This window comes from Entelurus aequoreus, linkage group LG15 (assembly GCF_033978785.1).
Source record: "Entelurus aequoreus isolate RoL-2023_Sb linkage group LG15, RoL_Eaeq_v1.1, whole genome shotgun sequence".
Lineage (NCBI taxonomy): Eukaryota > Metazoa > Chordata > Actinopteri > Syngnathiformes > Syngnathidae > Entelurus > Entelurus aequoreus.
In genome coordinates, this window is record NC_084745.1 from 57,894,656 (window position 1) to 57,913,771 (window position 19,116).

Below are 19,116 nucleotides of genomic sequence, written 5' to 3' on the forward strand. Positions count from 1 at the left end.
GTGGTGGCATTAGCTTCTATGTTGTGAATGAGTAACATAGAAGCTAATGCCACCACTTTGATTATGTTTCAGTGTATCTTGAAGGATCATGCAAGTCATTGTTTCTTGTTGATGCTGTCAACGTGTTTGTTGTTGTACTGAACACACATTGAAAATAAACCCACTGAAATAAAAATAATAACAATGATTAAGTTCTCAGTCTTTGTTAGCCGTTTGTGAAGTTTTGTGCTTGTGCGCTACGTTAGCTTGCATCCTGTGCATCTCCTGGGGGCTAAGACCAGCTACTAGTATAGTATATACTACTACTAGTATAGTACATACCGCTACTAGTATAGTATATACTGCTACTAGTATAGTATATACGGCTACTAGTATAGTATATACTGCTACTGGTATAGTATATACCACTACTAGTATAGTATATACTGCTACTAGTATAGTATATACCGCTAGTAGTATAATATATACCGCTATTATTATAGTATATACTGCTAGTAGTATTGTATATACTTCCACTAGTATAGTATATACCGCTACTAATATAGTATATACTACTACTGGTATAGCATATACCACTACTAGTATAGTATATACTGCTACTAGTGTAATTTATACCGCTACTAGTATAGTATATACCACTACTACTATAATATATACCGCTACTAGTATAATATACACTGCTAGTAGTATTATATATACTTCCACTAGTATAGTATATACCGCTACTAGTATAATATATATCGCTTCTAGTATAGTATATACTGCTAGTAGTATTGTATATACTTCCACTAGTATAGTATATACCGCTACTAGTATAGTATATACTGCTACTGGTATAGTATATACCACTACTAGTATAGTATATACTGCTACTAGTATAGTATATACTGCTAGTAGTATTGTATATACTTCCACTAGTATAGTATATACCGCTACTAGTATAGTATATACTACTACTGGTATAGTATATACCACTACTAGTATAGTATATACTGCTACTAGTATAATATATACCACTACTACTATAGTATATACCACTACTAGTATAATATATATCGCTACTAGTATAGTATATACTGCTAGTAGTATTGTATATACTTCCACCAGTATAGTATATACCGCTAATAGTATAGTATATACACCGGTATTAGTATAGTACCGCGATACTAATGCATCATATTCAGTACTATACCGCCTCTAAAAAGTACCGCTCCCCCACCCCTCTTTTTTTTTTTACAGACGTCGTCGTCACGTGGTGACATTGCTGCTTTTAGGAGCAGAGGAGCATGTTGGGCAGCGCACACACACAGAGTACTTACAAGCAGACACAGTGTGTAGACAGAAAAGCAGAGGAGCATGTTGGGCAGCGCACACACACAGAGTACTTACAAGCAGACACAGTGTGTAGACAGAAAAGCAGAGGAGCATGTTGGGCAGCGCACACACACAGAGTACTTACAAGCAGACACAGTGTGTAGACAGAAAAGCAGAGGAGCATGTTGGGCAGCGCACACACACAGAGTACTTACAAGCAGACACAGTGTGTAGACAGAAAAGGGAGAATGGTGTAAAAAGTCAAGATAAAGGTGAAGTTATAACACTGAAACACCCTCAGGAAGAGCTGCTTTAACACATGGCTAGCTAGCTAGCTAGCGGCTAACATCCATCCACAGTGTTTTAGCTACTTCTAAATAACTAATCCTGGTCTCCATGGCGACAAATAAAGTATGGTTCTTACAAGTATCATTATCACTGGAGGACGAGGACTATCTAAACATGCTTCACTACACACCGTAGGAGGATACAATAGCTCACCACCGTCACCGCTAATGACACCGTTCCTGAATGTAAACAAATGCCATGGGTGAATCTACACCTGACATCCACTGTGATGATATCAAGTACAAGAGTGTATCTAGTTGATACTACTATGATTACGTCGATATTTTGTATCGTCACAAAATCTTTTTTCCTTTAAAAAAAATATATATTATGTTTATAAAGTCAGTAAATATGTCCCTGGACACATGAAGACTTTGAATATGACCAATGTATGATCCTGTAACTACTTGGTATCACATCCATACCTAAATGTGTGGTATCATCCTAAACTAATGTCAAGTATCAAAGAAGAGAAGAATAAGTGATTATTACATTTGAACAGAAGTGTAGATAGAACATGTTAAAAGAGAAAATAAGCAGATATTAACAGTAAATGAACAAGTAGATGAATAATCATTTTTTACAGTTTGTCCCTCATAATGTGTACAAAATAATAGGTGTATAAATGACACAATATGTCAGCAGACTAATTAGGAGTCTTTGTTTGTTTACTTACTACTAAAAGACAAGTTGTCTAGTATGTTCAACATTTTATTGAAGGACAATAATAAACATATGTTTCATGTACACTAACATTTGTTGTTACAATAAAGACAATAATGACGTTTTTTGTGGTCCCCTTTATTTAGAAAAGTATGTAAATACATGTTGGTACTGGGACCAAAATATTGGTATGGGGAAAACACTCCTCTGTATATTACAACCACCAGCTGCCTCACTCATATATATTTGGATTGTGTTCTATTTTAACGGTTTTACTGTACTCTTATTTCCATTTCTGCCGCCAAACACACTTATCGTCACGACAACACAAACACACTTATCGTCACGACAACACAAACACACTTATCGTCACGACAACGCAAACACACTTATCGTCACGACAACGCAAACACACTTATCGTCACGACAACGCAAACACACTTATCGTCACGACAACGCAAACACACTTATCGTCACGACAACGCAAACACACTTATCGTCACGACAACACAAACACTTATCGTCACGACAACACAAGCACACTTATCGTCATGACAACACAAACACACTTATCGTCACGACAACGCAAACACACTTATTGTCACGACAACAAACACACCTATCGTCATGACAACAAACACACATATCATCATGACAACAAACACACTTATTGTCATGACAACAAACACACTTATTGTCATGACAACACCACACTTCCCGTCATGACAACACCACACTACTCGTCATGACAACAAACACACCTATGGTCATGACAACAAACACACCTATCGTCATGACAACAAACACACCTATCGTCATGACAACAAACACACTTATTGTCATGACAACACCACACTTCCCGTCATGACAACACCACACTACTCGTCATGACAACAAACACACCTATTGTCATGACAACAAACACACCTATCGTCAGGACAACAAACACACATATCGTCATGACAACAAACACACTTATTGTCATGACAACACCACACTTCTCGTCATGACAACACCACACTACTCGTCATGACAACAAACACACCTGTGGTCATGACAACAAACACACCTGTGGTCATGACAACAAACACACCTATGGTCATGACAACAAACACACCTATGGTCATGACAACAAACACACCTGTGGTCATGACAACAAACACACCTGTGGTCATGACAACAAACACACCTGTGATCATGACAACAAACACACCTATGATCATGACAACAAACACACCTGTGGTCATGACAACAAACACACCTGTGGTCATGACAACAAACACACCTATGATCATGACAACAAACACACCTATGGTCATGACAAGGTAGAAAAGGTGTTGTTGAAAGATTAGTACAGTACGTGATTTTAATAACACCATGTGACAAGGTCAAAACATTAGGTACACCTGGGGGTTACTAGCAAGTCAGGGGTTGAGGGTTCCAATCTCCCTCAGAACACCTAGCATGTTGTCCTCCCACACCCCAAAAACATGATCATCTGCCCAAGGCCTCTGGGGTAGGCTCCAGCTCACCTTTCACCCTAAGCTGCTGCAGGAAAGAATGGATGGATGGATGGATGGATGGATGGATGGATGGATGGATGGATGGATGGATGGATGGATGGATGGATGCCTTTTTAAGGATGTTTGTTAACAGATGTGATTGTTTCTTGTTTACTAGTTGGCCTGCAACTAGGACACCATGCAGTTCAAATACACTAGTTGAAGTCTTGTTAGTAGCTTCTTAAATACACTAGTTGAAGTCTTGTTAGTACCTTCTTAAATACACTAGTTGAAGTCTTGTTAGTAGCTTCTTAAATACACTAGTTGAAGTCTTGTTATTAGCTTCTTAAATACACTAGTTGAAGTCTTGTTAGTAGCTTCTTAAATACACTAGTTGAAGTCTTGTTAGTACCTTCTTAAATACACTAGTTGAAGTCTTGTTAGTGGCTTCTTAAATACACTAGTTGAAGTCTTGTTAGTACCTTCTTAAATACACTAGTTGAAATCTTGTTAGTACCTTCTTAAATACACTAGTTGAAGTCTTGTTAGTACCTTCTTAAATACACTAGTTGAAGTCTTGTTATTAGCTTCTTAAATACACTAGTTGAAGTCTTGTTAGTAGCTTCTTAAATACACTAGTTGAAGTCTTGTTAGTACCTTCTTAAATACACTAGTTGAAGTCTTGTTAGTGGCTTCTTAAATACACTAGTTGAAGTCTTGTTAGTACCTTCTTAAATACACTAGTTGAAGTCTTGTTAGTGGCTTCTTAAATACACTAGTTGAAGTCTTGTTAGTGGCTTCTTAAATACACTAGTTGATGTCTTGTTAGTAGCTTCTTAAATACACTAGTTGAAGTCTTGTTAGTAGCTTCTTAAATACACTAGTTGAAGTCTTGTTATTAGCTTCTTAAATACACTAGTTGAAGTCTTGTTAGTGGCTTCTTAAATACACTAGTTGATGTCTTGTTAGTAGCTTCTTAAATACACTAGTTGAAGTCTTGTTAGTGGCTTCTTAAATACACTAGTTGAAGTCTTGTTAGTAGCTTATTGAATACACTAGTTGAAGTCTTGTTAGTAGCTTCTTAAATACACTAGTTGAAGTCTTGTTAGTAGCTTATTGAATACACTAGTTGAAGTCTTGTTAGTAGCTTCTTAAATACACTAGTTGAAGTCTTGTTAGTAGCTTCTTAAATACACTAGTTGAAGTCTTGTTAGTGGCTTCTTAAATACACTAGTTGATGTCTTGTTAGTAGCTTCTTAAATACACTAGTTGAAGTCTTGTTAGTGGCTTCTTAAATACACTAGTTGAAGTCTTGTTAGTAGCTTATTGAATACACTAGTTGAAGTCTTGTTAGTAGCTTCTTAAATACACTAGTTGAAGTCTTGTTAGTAGCTTCTTAAATACACTAGTTGAAGTCTAGTTAGTGTGTAACTTTGATGTGGCATAGTGATAAAAAAAAAGTTGGATGTGATAAAAATACAAGTTGGATGTGACAAGTTGGACGTGAGAAGATGTTGGATGTGAGAATATGTTGGACGTGAGAAGATGTTGGATGTGAGAAGATGTTGGACATGAGAAGATGTTGGATGTGACAAGATGGATGTGAGAATATGTTGGATGTGAAAAGATGTTGGACGTGAGAAGATGTTGGATGTGAGAAGATGGATGTAGGAAGATGTTGGATGTGAGAATATGTTGGACGTGAGAAGATGTTGGATGTGAGAAGATGTTGGACATGAGAAGATGTTGGATGTGACAAGATGGATGTGAGAATATGTTGGATGTGAAAAGATGTTGGACGTGAGAAGATGTTGGATGTGAGAAGATGGATGTAGGAAGATGTTGGACGTGAGAAGATGTTGGACGTGAGAAGATGTTGGACGTGAGAAGATGTTGGACGTGAGAAGATGTTGGACGTGAGAAGATGTTGGATGTGAGAAGATGGATGTAGGAAGATGTTGGACGTGAGAAGATGTTGGATGTGAGAATATGTTGGTCGTTAGAAGATGTTGGATGTGAGCAGATGTTGGACGTGAGAAGATGTTGGACGTGAGAAGATGTTGGATGTGAGAATATGTTGGTCGTGAGAAGATGTTGGATGTGAGAAGATGTTGGACGTGAGAAGATGTTGGATGTGAGAATATGTTGGTCGTGAGAAGATGTTGGATGTGAGAATATGTTGGTCGTGAGAAGATGTTGGATGTGAGAAGATGTTGGATGTGAGAATATGTTGGTCGTGAGAAGATGTTGCATGTGAGAATATGTTGGACGTGAGAAGATGTTGGACGTGAGAAGATGTTGGATGTGAGAATATGTTGGTCGTGAGAAGATGTTGGTCGTGAGAAGATGTTGGACGTGAGAAGATGTTGGACGTGAGAAGATGTTGGACGTGAGAAGATGTTGGACGTGAGAATATGTTGGTCGTGAGAAAATGTTGGACGTGAGAAGATGTTGGATGTGACAATATGTTGGTCGTAAGAAGATGTTGGATGTGAGAAGATGTTGGACGTGAGAAGATGTTGGATGTGACAATATGTTGGTCGTAAGAAGATGTTGGATGTGAGAAGATGTTGGACGTGAGAAGATGTTGGACGTGAGAAGATGTTGGAAGTGAGAAGATGTTGGACGTGAGAAGATGTTGGACGTGAGAAGATGTTGGACGTGAGAAGATGTTGGATGTGACAATATGTTGGTCGTAAGAAGATGTTGGATGTGAGAAGATGTTGGACGTGAGAAGATGTTGGACGTGAGAAGATGTTGGAAGTGAGAAGATGTTGGACGTGAGAAGATGTTGGACGTGAGAAGATGTTGGACGTGAGAAGATGTTGGATGTGACAATATGTTGGTCGTAAGAAGATGTTGGATGTGAGAAGATGTTGGACGTGAGAAGATGTTGGACGTGAGAAGATGTTGGACGTGAGAAGATGTTGGATGTGAGAAGATGTTGGATGTGAGAAGATGTTGGACGTGAGCAGATGTTGGACGTGAGAAGATGTTGGACGTGAGAAGATGTTGGATGTGAGAAGATGTTGGACGTGAGAAGATGTTGGACGTGAGAAGATGTTGGACGTGAGAAGATGTTGGATGTGAGAAGATGTTGGACGTGAGAAGATGTTGGTCGTGAGAAGATGTTGGATGTGAGAAGATGTTGGACGTGAGAAGATGTTGGATGTGAGAAGATGTTGGACGTGAGAAGATGTTGGACGTGAGAAGATGTTGGATGTGAGAAGATGTTGGACGTGAGAAGATGTTGGATGTGAGAAGATGTTGGACGTGAGAAGATGTTGGATGTGAGAAGATGTTGGATGTGAGAAGATGTTGGACGTGAGAAGATGTTGGTCGTGAGAATATGTTGGATGTGAGAAGATGTTGGACGTGAGAAGATGTTGGAAGTGAGAAGATGTTGGACGTGAGAAGATGTTGGACGTGAGAAGATGTTGGACGTGAGCAGATGTTGGATGTGAGAAGATGTTGGATGTGAGAAGATGTTGGACGTGAGAAGATGTTGGTCGTGAGAATATGTTGGATGTGAGAAGATGTTGGACGTGAGAAGATGTTGGAAGTGAGAAGATGTTGGACGTGAGAAGATGTTGGATGTGAGAAGATGTTGGACGTGAGAAGATGTTGGATGTGAGAAGATGTTGGATGTGAGAAGATGTTGGACGTGAGAAGATGTTGGTCGTGAGAATATGTTGGATGTGAGAAGATGTTGGACGTGAGAAGATGTTGGAAGTGAGAAGATGTTGGACGTGAGAAGATGTTGGACGTGAGAAGATGTTGGACGTGAGCAGATGTTGGATGTGAGAAGATGTTGGATGTGAGAAGATGTTGGACGTGAGAAGATGTTGGACGTGAGAATATGTTGGATGTGAGAAGATGTTGGACGTGAGAAGATGTTGGAAGTGAGAAGATGTTGGACGTGAGAAGATGTTGGACGTGAGAAGATGTTTGACGTGAGCAGATGTTGGATGTGATCAGATGTTGGATGTGATCAGATGTTGGATGTGAGACGTAGGCCTAGATGTCAGTAACTCACCCATCCTTCCTCTTGGCCTTGTAAACATGTCCGTAAGTTCCTCGTCCTACTTTGCATCCTTCATATTCAAACAGATCTTCCACACGTTCTCGTTCTCCCGTCAGCTTGACTTTGAAGTCATAGTCCATCTTGTCTACACACACAGCAGACAGACTAGTCACCAGGCTAGTCACCAGGCTAACTCACCAGGCTAACTCACCAGGCTAACACACTTTATGGCTAACACAGCAGGCTAACACTAATGCTTCTTATCTTCCTGGCCGCAGACCACCTCCACATGGGTCACTGCTGTCTGCCCGGGGGGTGCAGGTGGTCTGCAGGTGGTCTAGGTGGTCCAGGTGGTCCAGGTGTGACATCCAGGTGCACTTTAGTCCGTGCCGGTGTCAGCTCCTCACGGACGCACTTCACTCTGGAACCACGTCGTATTCCAGCAAGGCACTGTCGTAAAGTGTCGTAAAACAGAGCCCGGCTGCAATCAACGTTGACGAGCGTCTTTATTATTTTGTCTCTATTATGGAACAATAAAACACATATGCAACTATATGTCTTTATTATTGAACAATATAACACATATACAACTACATGTCTTTATTATTGAACAATATAACACATATACAACTACATGTCTTTATTATTGAACAATAAAACACATATACAACTACATGTCTTTATTATTGAACAATATAACACATATACAACTACATGTCTTTATTATTGAACAATAAAACACATATGCAACTATATGTCTCTATTATGGAACAATATAACACATATACAACTACATGTCTTTATTATTGAACAATATAACACATATACAACTACATGTCTTTATTATTGAACAATAAAACACATATGCAACTATATGTCTTTATTATTGAACAATATAACACATATACAACTACATGTCTTTATTATTGAACAATAAAACACATATGCAATTATATGTCTTTATTATTGAACAATAAAACACATATGCAACTATATGTCTTTATTATTGAACAATAAAACACATATGCAACTATATGTCTTTATACCCCGCAACCCCGAAGGGAATAAGCGGTAGAAAATGGATGGATGGATGGATTATTGAACAATAGAACACATATACAACTATATGTCTTTATTATTGAACAATAAAACACATATGCAATTATATGTCTTTATTATTGAACAATAAAACACATATGCAATTATATGTCTTGATTATTGAACAATAGAACACATATGCAATTATATGTCTTTATTATTGAACAATAAAACACATATGCAACTATAAGTCTTTATTATTGAATAGAACACATATACAACTATATGTCTTTATTATTGAACAATAAAACACATATGCAACTATAAGTCTTTATTATTGAACAATACATACATGTAACTATATGTCTTTATTATTGAACAATACATACATGTACATACATATGTGTTTATTATTGAACAATACATACAGTACATACAACTATACATCTTTATTATTGAACAATACCAGTGACGTGCAGTCAGGGGAGGCAGGTGAGGCAGAGCCTCACCGGCCATCATGGAAAGAAAAAAAATGTAAAAACAAAAAAAATTTATTAAATTGTTATATTTACCCAGTGATTATACTATAAAGTTATTTTCCATTTAACTTTACCAGTTTTAGATTATTTTTATTCAAAATCGCTGAATTTTCACATTTGCCGTTCAAATACTGAGAAGAGACTTGCTGTGAGTCAGCAGCCAGTTGAGGCGTCACTCAGTTGAGCCTCACATGGATCGCGCAATGACTCGGCTAACTGCTGGCCTGCTGTGCAGTGAGAGCGTATTGCTATATGAATTATATTATACATTTCCATAGTTTAGTTAGCTGAGGTATATAATGTACAGTGTATTTTGTCAACAACTGTATGTGTGTAACGTATTTCTTGTGCTGAGCAATCATAAAACGGCTGCGAAGACGCACTGGCTGAGGCTCGCAGTAATCCCTCCTCCTGGTGGTAGAGAATGCACCCCCGCCGTAGAATGCACCCCCTGACGGGAGTGTTATATCAACTAAAGCCCACACTTCAACTTTCCACGTGCAAGATTGAAGCTATTTAAACAAGTTATTTAATAAGAAGCCAAAAAGTGCAAAAACAATAATGTTTGTGTTGGAGGAGTTGTGAATGACTGCTGGGCCACAATATTAGGTACACCTGCAGACTGCAGCACGGATTTCACATTTCATTCATTCACAACTCCTCCAACACCAACATTATTGTTTTTGCACTTTTTGGCTTCTTATTAAATAACTTGTTTAAATAGATTCAATCTTGCACGTGGAATTTTAAGTGTGGGCTTTAGTTGATATAACACTCCCGTCAGGGGGTGCATTCTACGGCGGAGGTGCATTAATCCAGCACAACAGCTGCGCATGGACTTCATTTATAAGTAAAGGTAAGACCATAACGATTTTTTTATTAAATGTGCTTTTTTGTGTGCTACAGTTTGTATGTGTAAAGTTAAAGTTAAGTTAAAGTACCAATGATTGTCACACACACACTAGGTGTAATGAAATGTGTCCTCTGCATTTGACCCATCCCCTTGTTCACCCCCTGGGAGGTGAGGGGAGCAGTGGGCAGCAGCGGCGCCGTGCCCGGGAATCATTTTTGGTGATTTAATCCCCAATTCCAACCCTTGATGCGGAGTGCCAAGCAGGGAAGAATGCTGGTATGAGCTTTTAAACATAACCCGTTAACTGCTGCCAATCAAATGGTGAATAAGATACTCTTTAGGGTTCATATGTTTGTAAATCTGACCGTGATGAAGTCAGTGCCTCACCAGCCATGAACCTCATTGCACGTCACTGAACAATACATACATGTACATACATGTACATACAACTATATGTCTTTATTATTGAACAATAGAACACATACAGTACATGCAACTATACTGTATGTCCTCCACTTCAAAGGGGAAAACGTTGAAGAACCTGACCATAGGAAAAGTGACGTGGTCTCTTTGCGCATGCGCGGACCCATCGTGTGTTCCGGTACCGGCGGGCCGTCTCGCCAAAACAAATGTGTATATGGATAATATAATATGTATGTCCAGTCCAAGCCTGCATGCATATAATAATATGTATGTACAGTCCAAGCCTGCATGCATATAATAATATGTATGTACAGTCCAAGGGTGCATTCATATAATAATATGTATGTCCAGTCCAAGCCTGCATGCATATAATAATATGTATGTACAGTCCAAGCCTGCATGCATATAATAATATGTATGTACAGTCCAAGCCTGCATGCATATAATAATATGTATGTCCAGTCCAAGCCTGCATGCATATAATAATATGTATGTACAGTCCAAGCCTGCATGCATATAATAATATGTATGTACAGTCCAAGGGTGCATGCATATAATAATATGTATGTACAGTCCAAGCCTGCATGCATATAATAATATGTATGTACAGTCCAAGCCTGCATGCATATAATAATATGTATGTACAGTCCAAGGGTGCATGCATATAATAATATGTATGTACAGTCCAAGGGTGCATGCATATAATAATATGTATGTCCAGTCCAAGCCTGCATACATATAATAATATGTATGTCCAGTCCAAGCCTGCATGCATATAATAATATGTATGTACAGTCCAAGGGTGCATGCATATAATAATATGTATGTACAGTCCAAGGGTGCATGCATATAATAATATGTATGTACAGTCCGAGGGTGCACGCAAATTGCATGTATTAATTTAGACTTTGTGATGACGAGTCGGTTACAAAATGGAAGTGTTTAGCACTGTAATTGTTCAACACTGTAACATTAGCCTCTTTGTTAGTTTAATTGACTAAGGAAATGTGTTATTTGTCTTAGACAGGAACTAAGTCAAGCCCATGTGTGTGTGTCCACACGGAACCATGAGGCGTGACGCCACTGGGCCCATCTTGGGAAGAGAGAAGGGGGAAGTGTGTTTCCACCCGGAGCCTTTATGCGTGACACCACTGGTCCCATCTTGGGAAGCGAGAAGAAGGAATAATCCTCCATATTCCAGCTGCTCTAGCGGGTACTACTTGTGTTGTGTCAGCTCTTCTGCGTCCACTCTGCTGCTTGCCCGTGTCCGCCTCACATGTTGACTTAGTGTTGCAAGTCTTTATGTGACGTCTATGTCGCACATTATTCCGCTAACTGCTCGCTATTCGCTCTCGTCACTCGCGCTAAGCAGCTAGCACTCGGCTAGCAAGTAAGACGTAGTAAAAAGCTGCTCGTTGTCGGCTAAAGCGGGTGTAAATGTGCTGGCCGCCACGACACATTCCACCAACGTCATGGTTGCTTAACGCTTCTTTTAAAAGCCAATTCTTTTGTCTTTGCCTGGCTTTGCATGGAGAGCCTGTCCTTTTTGCCTTTGTCCCGCCCCCGCCCGGCCTCCATTGGACACTTTGCCCGTCGCTCATTTCTTGGCGGCCGTTGATTGGCTGCTGCCGTCGAGAACAAGTGCCTTCAACGTGGCCTTGTCAAAACAGGCTAGTGTCGAATAAAACCACCAAGCACGACGAAGACGTCAATGTGAGGACGACTTGACGTCCTTGTGATGTTTTACAGTCTGCTGGCTTTGCTTTTCCAGGGGACATGGATGGTCTATTTATAGTTCTGCCAATGTGTCCGTGAGTATTCATCAAACTTGTGATATTAACCATGGACAATTGTCTGTTGGCCAGCACTGTTTATGGCCATGGACCCTCCTGGAAGACAGGCGGAGCGTCTTCGAAGGGAGGAGGCCTACTATCACTTCATCAATGAGCTGAGCGAGGACGAGTATCGGCTCATGAGGGACAGCAACCTGCTGGGGACCCCCGGTGAGGAGGAAGGCTGTCCTATCAACAAACCATACCTCCTTTGCTCCTCTTCTGACCTCCACTTCAACTTTCAGGGGAGGTGACCGCCGAGGAGCTCCAGCAGCGTCTCGACGGCGCAAAGGAGCGTGAGTCGTCTCAGCCCAGCAGCGAGCGGCGCTTGCCTGCCGCTGAGCCGCCGGCACAGCAGGGCGGCAGCGGAGAGGAGAGGGGGTCCACGGGGAGACAAGCAGCAGGTAGAAGATCTGCTTTTTATTGCTAATGGCCCAATACTTCAGCGGATACATATATGCTCGCAGTATTAAATGTATACATTATATAACCAGCGGAGAGGAGAGGGGGTCCGCGGGGAGACAAGCAGCAGGTAGAAGATCTGCTTTTTATTGCTAATGGCCCAATACTTCGGCAGATACATATATGCTCGCAGTATTAAATGTATCACCTTCCCTCAATTGTGCACACAAATATATACCACGCACAACATCAAATAACAATTTTCAATGTAACTGATGACGGCAACAGAGAGAAGAGTTTTCCTCATCACTGTTCAATGATTGTAACGTCTGTCCAGACGCTGTAATGAGGTCATGACTTCCATCCATCACTTTATTGAGCAAAACCCTTTCTAAACACACCACCAAAACATGGGTCAAAAAGTTTCTATGCAACAAAACGGCTCATTTTCTGCCATACAAACTTTGTCATATCAACAGCACCCGCTCGCTCTTTCTCACCTGCACATGAGGCACTTGGCCAGTGGTGCGTTTACAGACACACAAAAAGTCGGGCAACTCCAACACCAGTACTCTTGTTTTGTTCTGTATATTGTACAGCATGGGTCACCAACGCGGTGCCCGCGGGCACCAGGTAGCCCGTAAGGACCAGATGAGTAGCCCGCTGGCCTGTTCTAAAAATAGCTCAAATAGCAGCACTTACCAGTGAGCTGCCTCTATTTTTTTAATTGTATTTATTTACTAGCAAGCTGGTCTCGCTTTGCCCGACATTTTTAATTCTAAGAGAGACAAAACTCAAATAGAATTTGAAAATCTAAGAAAATATTTTAAAGACTTGGTCTTCACTTGTTTAAATAAATTCATTAATTTGTTTTACTTTGCTTCTTATAACTTTCAGAAAGACAATTTTAGAGAAAAAATACAACCTTAAAAATGATTTTAGGATTTTTAAACACATATACCTTTTTTCCTTTTAAATTCCTTCCTCTTCTTTCCTGACAATTTAAATCAACGTTAAAGTAGGGGCGGTATAGCTCAGTTGGTAGAGCGGCCGTGCCAGCAACTTGAGGGTTGCAGGTTCGATCCCCGCTTCCGCCATCCTAGTCACTGCCGTTGTGTCCTTGGGCAAGACACTTTACCCACCTGCTCCCAGTGCCACCCACACTGGTTTGAATGTAACTTAGATATTGCATTTCACTATGTAAAGCGCTTTGAGTCACTTGAGAAAAAGCACTATATAATTGTAATTCACTTCACAAATTTTTTTTTTTTAATTGTAAACAATAATAAATACATTTTAATTTCATTCTTCATTTTAGCTTCTGTTTTTTCGACGAAGAATATTTGTGAAATATTTCTTCAAACTTATTATGATTAAAATTCAAAAAAACTATTGTGGCAAATCTAGAAAATCTGTAGAATCAAATTTAAATCTTATTTCAAAGTCTTTTGAATTTCTTTTAAAATTTTTGTTCTGGAAAATCTAGAAGAAATAATGATTTGTCTTTGTTAGAAATATAGCTTGGTCCAATTTGTTATATATTCTAACAAAGTGTAGATTGGATTTTAACATATTTAAAATATGTCATCAAAATTCTAAAATTAATCTTAAACAGGAAAAATTACTAATGATGTTCCATACATTTTTTTTTAATTTTTTCAAAAAGATTCGAATTAGCTAGTTTTTCTATTCTTTTTTTCAGTTGAATTTTGAATTTTAAAGAGTCCAAATTGAAGATAAACTATGTTTGAAAATGTGTCATTTTTTTCGTGTTTTCTCCTCTTTTAAACCATTCAATTAAGTGTAAATATCATTAATTATTAATAATAACTTAGAGTTAAAGGTAAATTGAGCAAATTGGCTATTTCTGGCAATTTATTGAAGTGTGTATCTAACTGGTAGCCCTTCGCATTAATCACTACCCAAGAAGTAGCTCTTGCTTTCAAAAAGGTTGGTACCCCTGTTGTACAGTTTATTGAACATTGTTTTATATATTGTACAGGATTGCTTATTGTTTTTATTGGATAGTAGTCTGCTTATTTAAATTCTTATTTTTATCTTTATTACTTATGTTATTTATTGTTATTTTATATTTGTTTCCACTACCACACCTTAAGTTGGAGTCCTTGATCTCGTTATTTGCAAATATAATGAAAATAAAGTCCATTCTATTCTATTCTATTCATGTGTAATTCCAGGTGGTTACACTATGACTTACCAATCAAATGTGTGCTTATTCTCCTGTCATTTATTAGGAATTTTAATTTATAAATATTAATCATGAAACGCTGTTATTATATTAAAGAAATAGTAATAAAAAGATATACTTTACAAACAGAAAATTACAGGAATGTACACGTGATCCCGTGTTTACATCTCATTGTGCAACATGTGAATGTTTTAATCTGAAAGGTGTACAAATTATTTCCAAAGCAGGACCCCCACCCAGACCTACAATACTAGTACACAGCTCATGAAAAATAACATTTGTTGTTATTGTAAGTGGCCAATAACACTTATTAGAAAATAATCTCATGGAAATGACTGCAGTTATTTGATTACAATAATAAGATATTTAACGTATTTAGTGAGGTTTGGGACAGGTGTGCTGCAGGTGTGATCCACTCAATGCTCAAGGAGCTTTAGTTTACTCCCACATGAACAATTAAGGGAACATTGATTAGCATGCATGTAGAGAAATGCCGTATTTTGGAAATATTGATGCTCTTCTTAGACACACCTAATATATGTTTTTGTTGCTGCTAAATGAAACATTAGCGCTGCAAAAAACATTTATTTTGCTAAAAAATAATGTTAAATAACTTGTATACTATTCATGTTTCGCAAAGGAATATCACCTCCCAATAATGGCTATAGGGAAACGTATCGGTGATGATTGAGTTTGTGAACATGTTCCTTGCAGGGGCCCTGGGAGAGCCAGAGACCTCCAACGGAGACTCCTTACTGGAGTGGCTCAACACCTTCAGGCGCACTGGCAACGCCACCCGCAGCGGGCAGAGCGGCAACCAGACGTGGCGCGCTGTCAGCCGAACCAACCCCAACAGCGGGGAGTTCCGCTTCAGCCTGGAGATCAACATCAACCACGACCATCCTGAAGCGGGAGAGCACGCTGACACTTTGGACTCCGCCGAGCAACATCCCGCCGCCGCTCCCAGCGCACCGTCCCAGCGACTCTCTGCGTTTAGCACGCCTCGGCCGGCGCCGTACCCCTCCCCCCGACCCGCCCTCAGCAGGAGGATGCAGCCGCGCCGCACACGCAGCAGCACACTTCCTGTCAGACCGCCTGCACTTGTGGCTTCTCCGCCTCCCACTCACGATCCATCAGCACCTTCTCCGCACGGAGCCCCTGATGCGGGCCTGGCGCAGGGCCGCGATGACGTGACCTTATCTCTGGACTGTCCCCGGGTGTCGCCGCAGTCCGGCTCCGAGGCCCCCGCCACGGAGCAAGACTCCCGCAGGACTCGAACACGAGGACGTTCACGCAGGGCCGCGTCACGGCGCAGTCGTTCCCCCCTGCACAGGAGCCCCGTCACCACGTCCACGTCCACATCAAGCGTCCGCATCGTCAACATCGCAAGCGGCGCCGGATCCGTCTCCGTGGAGACCGCGGCAGAACCCGCGGCGGAAACGGAGCCGGCTGGCGAGCGTGAGAACGAATCCCATTCCAGCGCGTCGGGAGCTTCATCCGTCCGCCGGCACCCGACCATCATGTTGGACCTGCAGGTGAGAAGGATCCGACCCGGAGAAAACCGAGACCGGGACAGCATCGCTAGCAGGACTCGCTCTCGAGCCCGGGTGGCTGAGAACACGGTGACGTTTGAAAGCGACAGCGGCGGGTTCAGGCGCACCATCTCCAGGTCGGAGCGGGCGGGGATCCGCACCTACGTCAGCACCATCCGCATCCCGCTGCGGCGCATCAGCGAGACCGGCCTGGGGGAGCCCAACTCCACCGCGCTGCGCTCCATCCTGCGGCAGATCATGACCGGCTTCGGAGAGCTGAGCTCGCTCATGGAGACGGAGGCGGAGTCTGAGAGCGTGGCCCCGAGTCACATGGACGTCAGCGTGACCAACAGCGGCGCCACTCACGAGAACGCCTCCGTCCAGGTGGGCTCGGGCGGGCTGGACCCCGAGAGGGTGGGGCCGGCGGGGGCCGAGGAGGAGCAGGAGGGCCAGGCCAGGCTCGGGGGGGGCCAGGTGAGCGCCCCCACCAGCAGAGACACCAACAACCTGGTGGAGAACGGCACCCTGCCCATCCTGCGGCTGGCGCAGTTCTTCCTGCTGAACGACGAAGAGGACGACGAGCACCCTCGCGGTCTGACCAAGGAGCAGATCGACCATCTGGCCACGCGCTCCTACGGCCAGGCCAGCCTGGAGGGCGAGGCGGGGCGCGCCTGCAGCGTGTGCATCAACGAGTACGCCCAGGGCAACAAGCTGCGCCGCCTGCCCTGTTCACACGAGTTCCACATCCACTGCATCGACCGCTGGCTGTCGGAGAACAACACCTGTCCCATCTGCAGGCAGCCCGTCCTGGCGCCGCGCCGCGACTGATGCACACACCTGTTTGTCACTTCACCTGTCCAGTGCCAAGGTGCACTGGGATAGGCTCCAGTAGATTTATGCTGCTTTAACATCTGCTGACTGAAGAATCCTCCATCAAGTCTTTTATTGGGCGCCAAACAATCATCCATGCCACACCCACTTCAAGTCCACTACTTTTTCAGACATGACTGGAGTGTAAATACTTGGACAGGACAGCAAACGCTGGTGTGATGTCTCTGAGGTGAGTCCTCACACACACCTGCCATCATCAGGAAGTGAGAGACGTGCAATACATGTATTCATATTTGACCACCATGTTGGATGCACAGGAACTATGAAGGACATGAATATGTGTTGTGTTCCATCCTTTCCAGCCTCTGCTCCTTCACAATAAAACACTTGGTCTGATGACGTCACTGTTTTACTATTCTTCCAAATGACAGTGGCCGTGTCGTGAGGCAATAAAGGCAGATATAGCTACCTCGGAGAGAAGTAGATGTACCCTTCAAAGTAAAAGCTTCGACAATCTTTACCCTTGCAAGTAAAAGCTTCTACGGTTTGAATCTTTTGATGAAGGAATTGATGTTCACGTTGTATGTTTTTTTTAAATGAGGAAGAAATCCCACAAAGGCTGTAACAAAGAAAATCAGCTTACGCATGGCGACAGGGTGTCTTATTTTGAAATACGAAAGCGCGGCGGAACTAGCTTGCGAAGCTAACTTGGTAGTTATTTTGCGATCCTCCAAATCCTCTACTGTAATTCCTCTACTACTGTACTTCCTTTACTGTACCTCCTTTACTGTACCTCCACTAGTGTACCTCCTTTACTGTACCTCCACTAGTGTACCTCCGTTACTGTACCTCCGTTACTGTGCCTCCACTAGGGTACCTCCCCTGGTGTACCCCCAGCAGCTCCACAGTCCCGCCGACAGCGCCTCCATGATGACGTGAGGATGTGCGGCTGCAGGGCCAACAAGACATGTATTTCAACCGCAGGGCCAAGAAGATCCACAGCGAAGGAGGTAAGATGTTCACATGTCGTCATGGCGGCCTAAGGAGCATCTTTATGCGGCATGCTGCTGTCTGCTAACATCATCAACATGGCGCACACTTGTCTTCTTAGCTGGAACATGAACATCATCTTCACACATCAACTTCTTGTTTGTACACCACGTGACACCAACCTCTGACGTCACCCACTTAGTCTAGTCACAGCTATAACACACCTGACACTAATTGTTGTGTCGTTTCCTTCTAGTGATGACTACTAACTACACCAAGTTGTTTCCTTCTAGTGATGACTACTAAGTACACCTAGTTGTTTCCTTCTAGTGATGACTACTAACTACACCTAGTTGTTTCCTTCTAGTGATGACTACTAAGTACACCTAGTTGTTTCCTTCTAGTGATGACTACTAACTACACCTAGTTGTTTCCTTCTAGTGATGACTACTAAGTACACCTAGTTGTTTCCTTCTAGTGATGACTACTAACTACACCTAGTTGTTTCCTTCTAGTGATGACTACTAAGTACACCTAGTTGTTTCCTTCTAGTGATGACTACTAACTACACCTAGTTGTTTCCTTCTAGTGATGACTACTAAGTACACCTAGTTGT

At 41.7% G+C, this 19,116-nt stretch overlaps 3 protein-coding genes across 9 annotated transcripts in view; 2 read left to right on the forward strand and 1 right to left on the reverse strand.

Annotated features, from left to right (window-relative positions):
- The window catches only part of cdk8 (cyclin dependent kinase 8), a 31,733-nt gene extending 23,414 nt beyond the window's left edge, over positions 1-8,319 (reverse strand). For 2 of the 4 annotated variants that reach the window (XM_062021860.1, XM_062021856.1), the window contains exon 1: positions 7,864-8,319. In XM_062021860.1, coding sequence (XP_061877844.1) covers positions 7,864-7,991 — 128 coding nt within the window. In that variant the 5' untranslated portion in view covers positions 7,992-8,319. The remainder of the gene's footprint in view (positions 1-7,863) is intronic. The other 2 variants (XM_062021859.1, XM_062021857.1) reach the window with 2 other exon arrangements.
- A 3,576-nt stretch (positions 8,320-11,895) lies between these two features.
- Positions 11,896-17,923, forward strand: rnf6 (ring finger protein (C3H2C3 type) 6). Of its 2 annotated transcripts, none has more exons than XM_062022144.1 (4): positions 11,896-11,917; positions 12,570-12,707; positions 12,782-12,940; positions 15,862-17,923. In XM_062022144.1, exons 2-4 carry the CDS (start codon positions 12,578-12,580, stop codon positions 17,505-17,507), a joined length of 1,935 nt encoding a protein of 644 aa, XP_061878128.1. In that variant the 5' UTR covers positions 11,896-11,917; positions 12,570-12,577; the 3' UTR covers positions 17,508-17,923. The 2 variants fall into 2 exon arrangements, with proteins under 2 accessions (XP_061878128.1, XP_061878127.1); XM_062022143.1 differs by lacking the exon at positions 11,896-11,917 and adding an exon at positions 11,924-12,417.
- Positions 17,924-18,209: 286 nt separating this feature from the next.
- The window catches only part of atp8a2 (ATPase phospholipid transporting 8A2), a 111,387-nt gene continuing 110,480 nt past the window's right edge, over positions 18,210-19,116 (forward strand). For all 3 annotated transcript variants that reach the window (XR_009821226.1, XM_062021861.1, XM_062021863.1), the window contains exon 1: positions 18,210-18,520. Coding sequence is in view for 2 of the 3 variants with exons in the window: in XM_062021861.1 (XP_061877845.1) it covers positions 18,478-18,520 (43 nt within the window). In the remaining variant the exon portion in view is untranslated. The remainder of the gene's footprint in view (positions 18,521-19,116) is intronic.

What these genes read in the sequence shown, in the direction of transcription:
- rnf6 (XM_062022144.1), top strand. Translation starts at nt 12,578, where the DNA reads ATGGCCATGGACCCTCCTGGAAGACAGGCGGAGCGTCTTCGAAGGGAG. An exon ending in CAACCTGCTGGGGACCCCCG is followed by an intron (nt 12,708 to 12,781) that starts GTGAGGAGGAAG and finishes TTCAACTTTCAG; the next exon opens with GGGAGGTGACCGCCGAGGAG. An exon ending in CACGGGGAGACAAGCAGCAG is followed by an intron (nt 12,941 to 15,861) that starts GTAGAAGATCTG and finishes TGTTCCTTGCAG; the next exon opens with GGGCCCTGGGAGAGCCAGAG.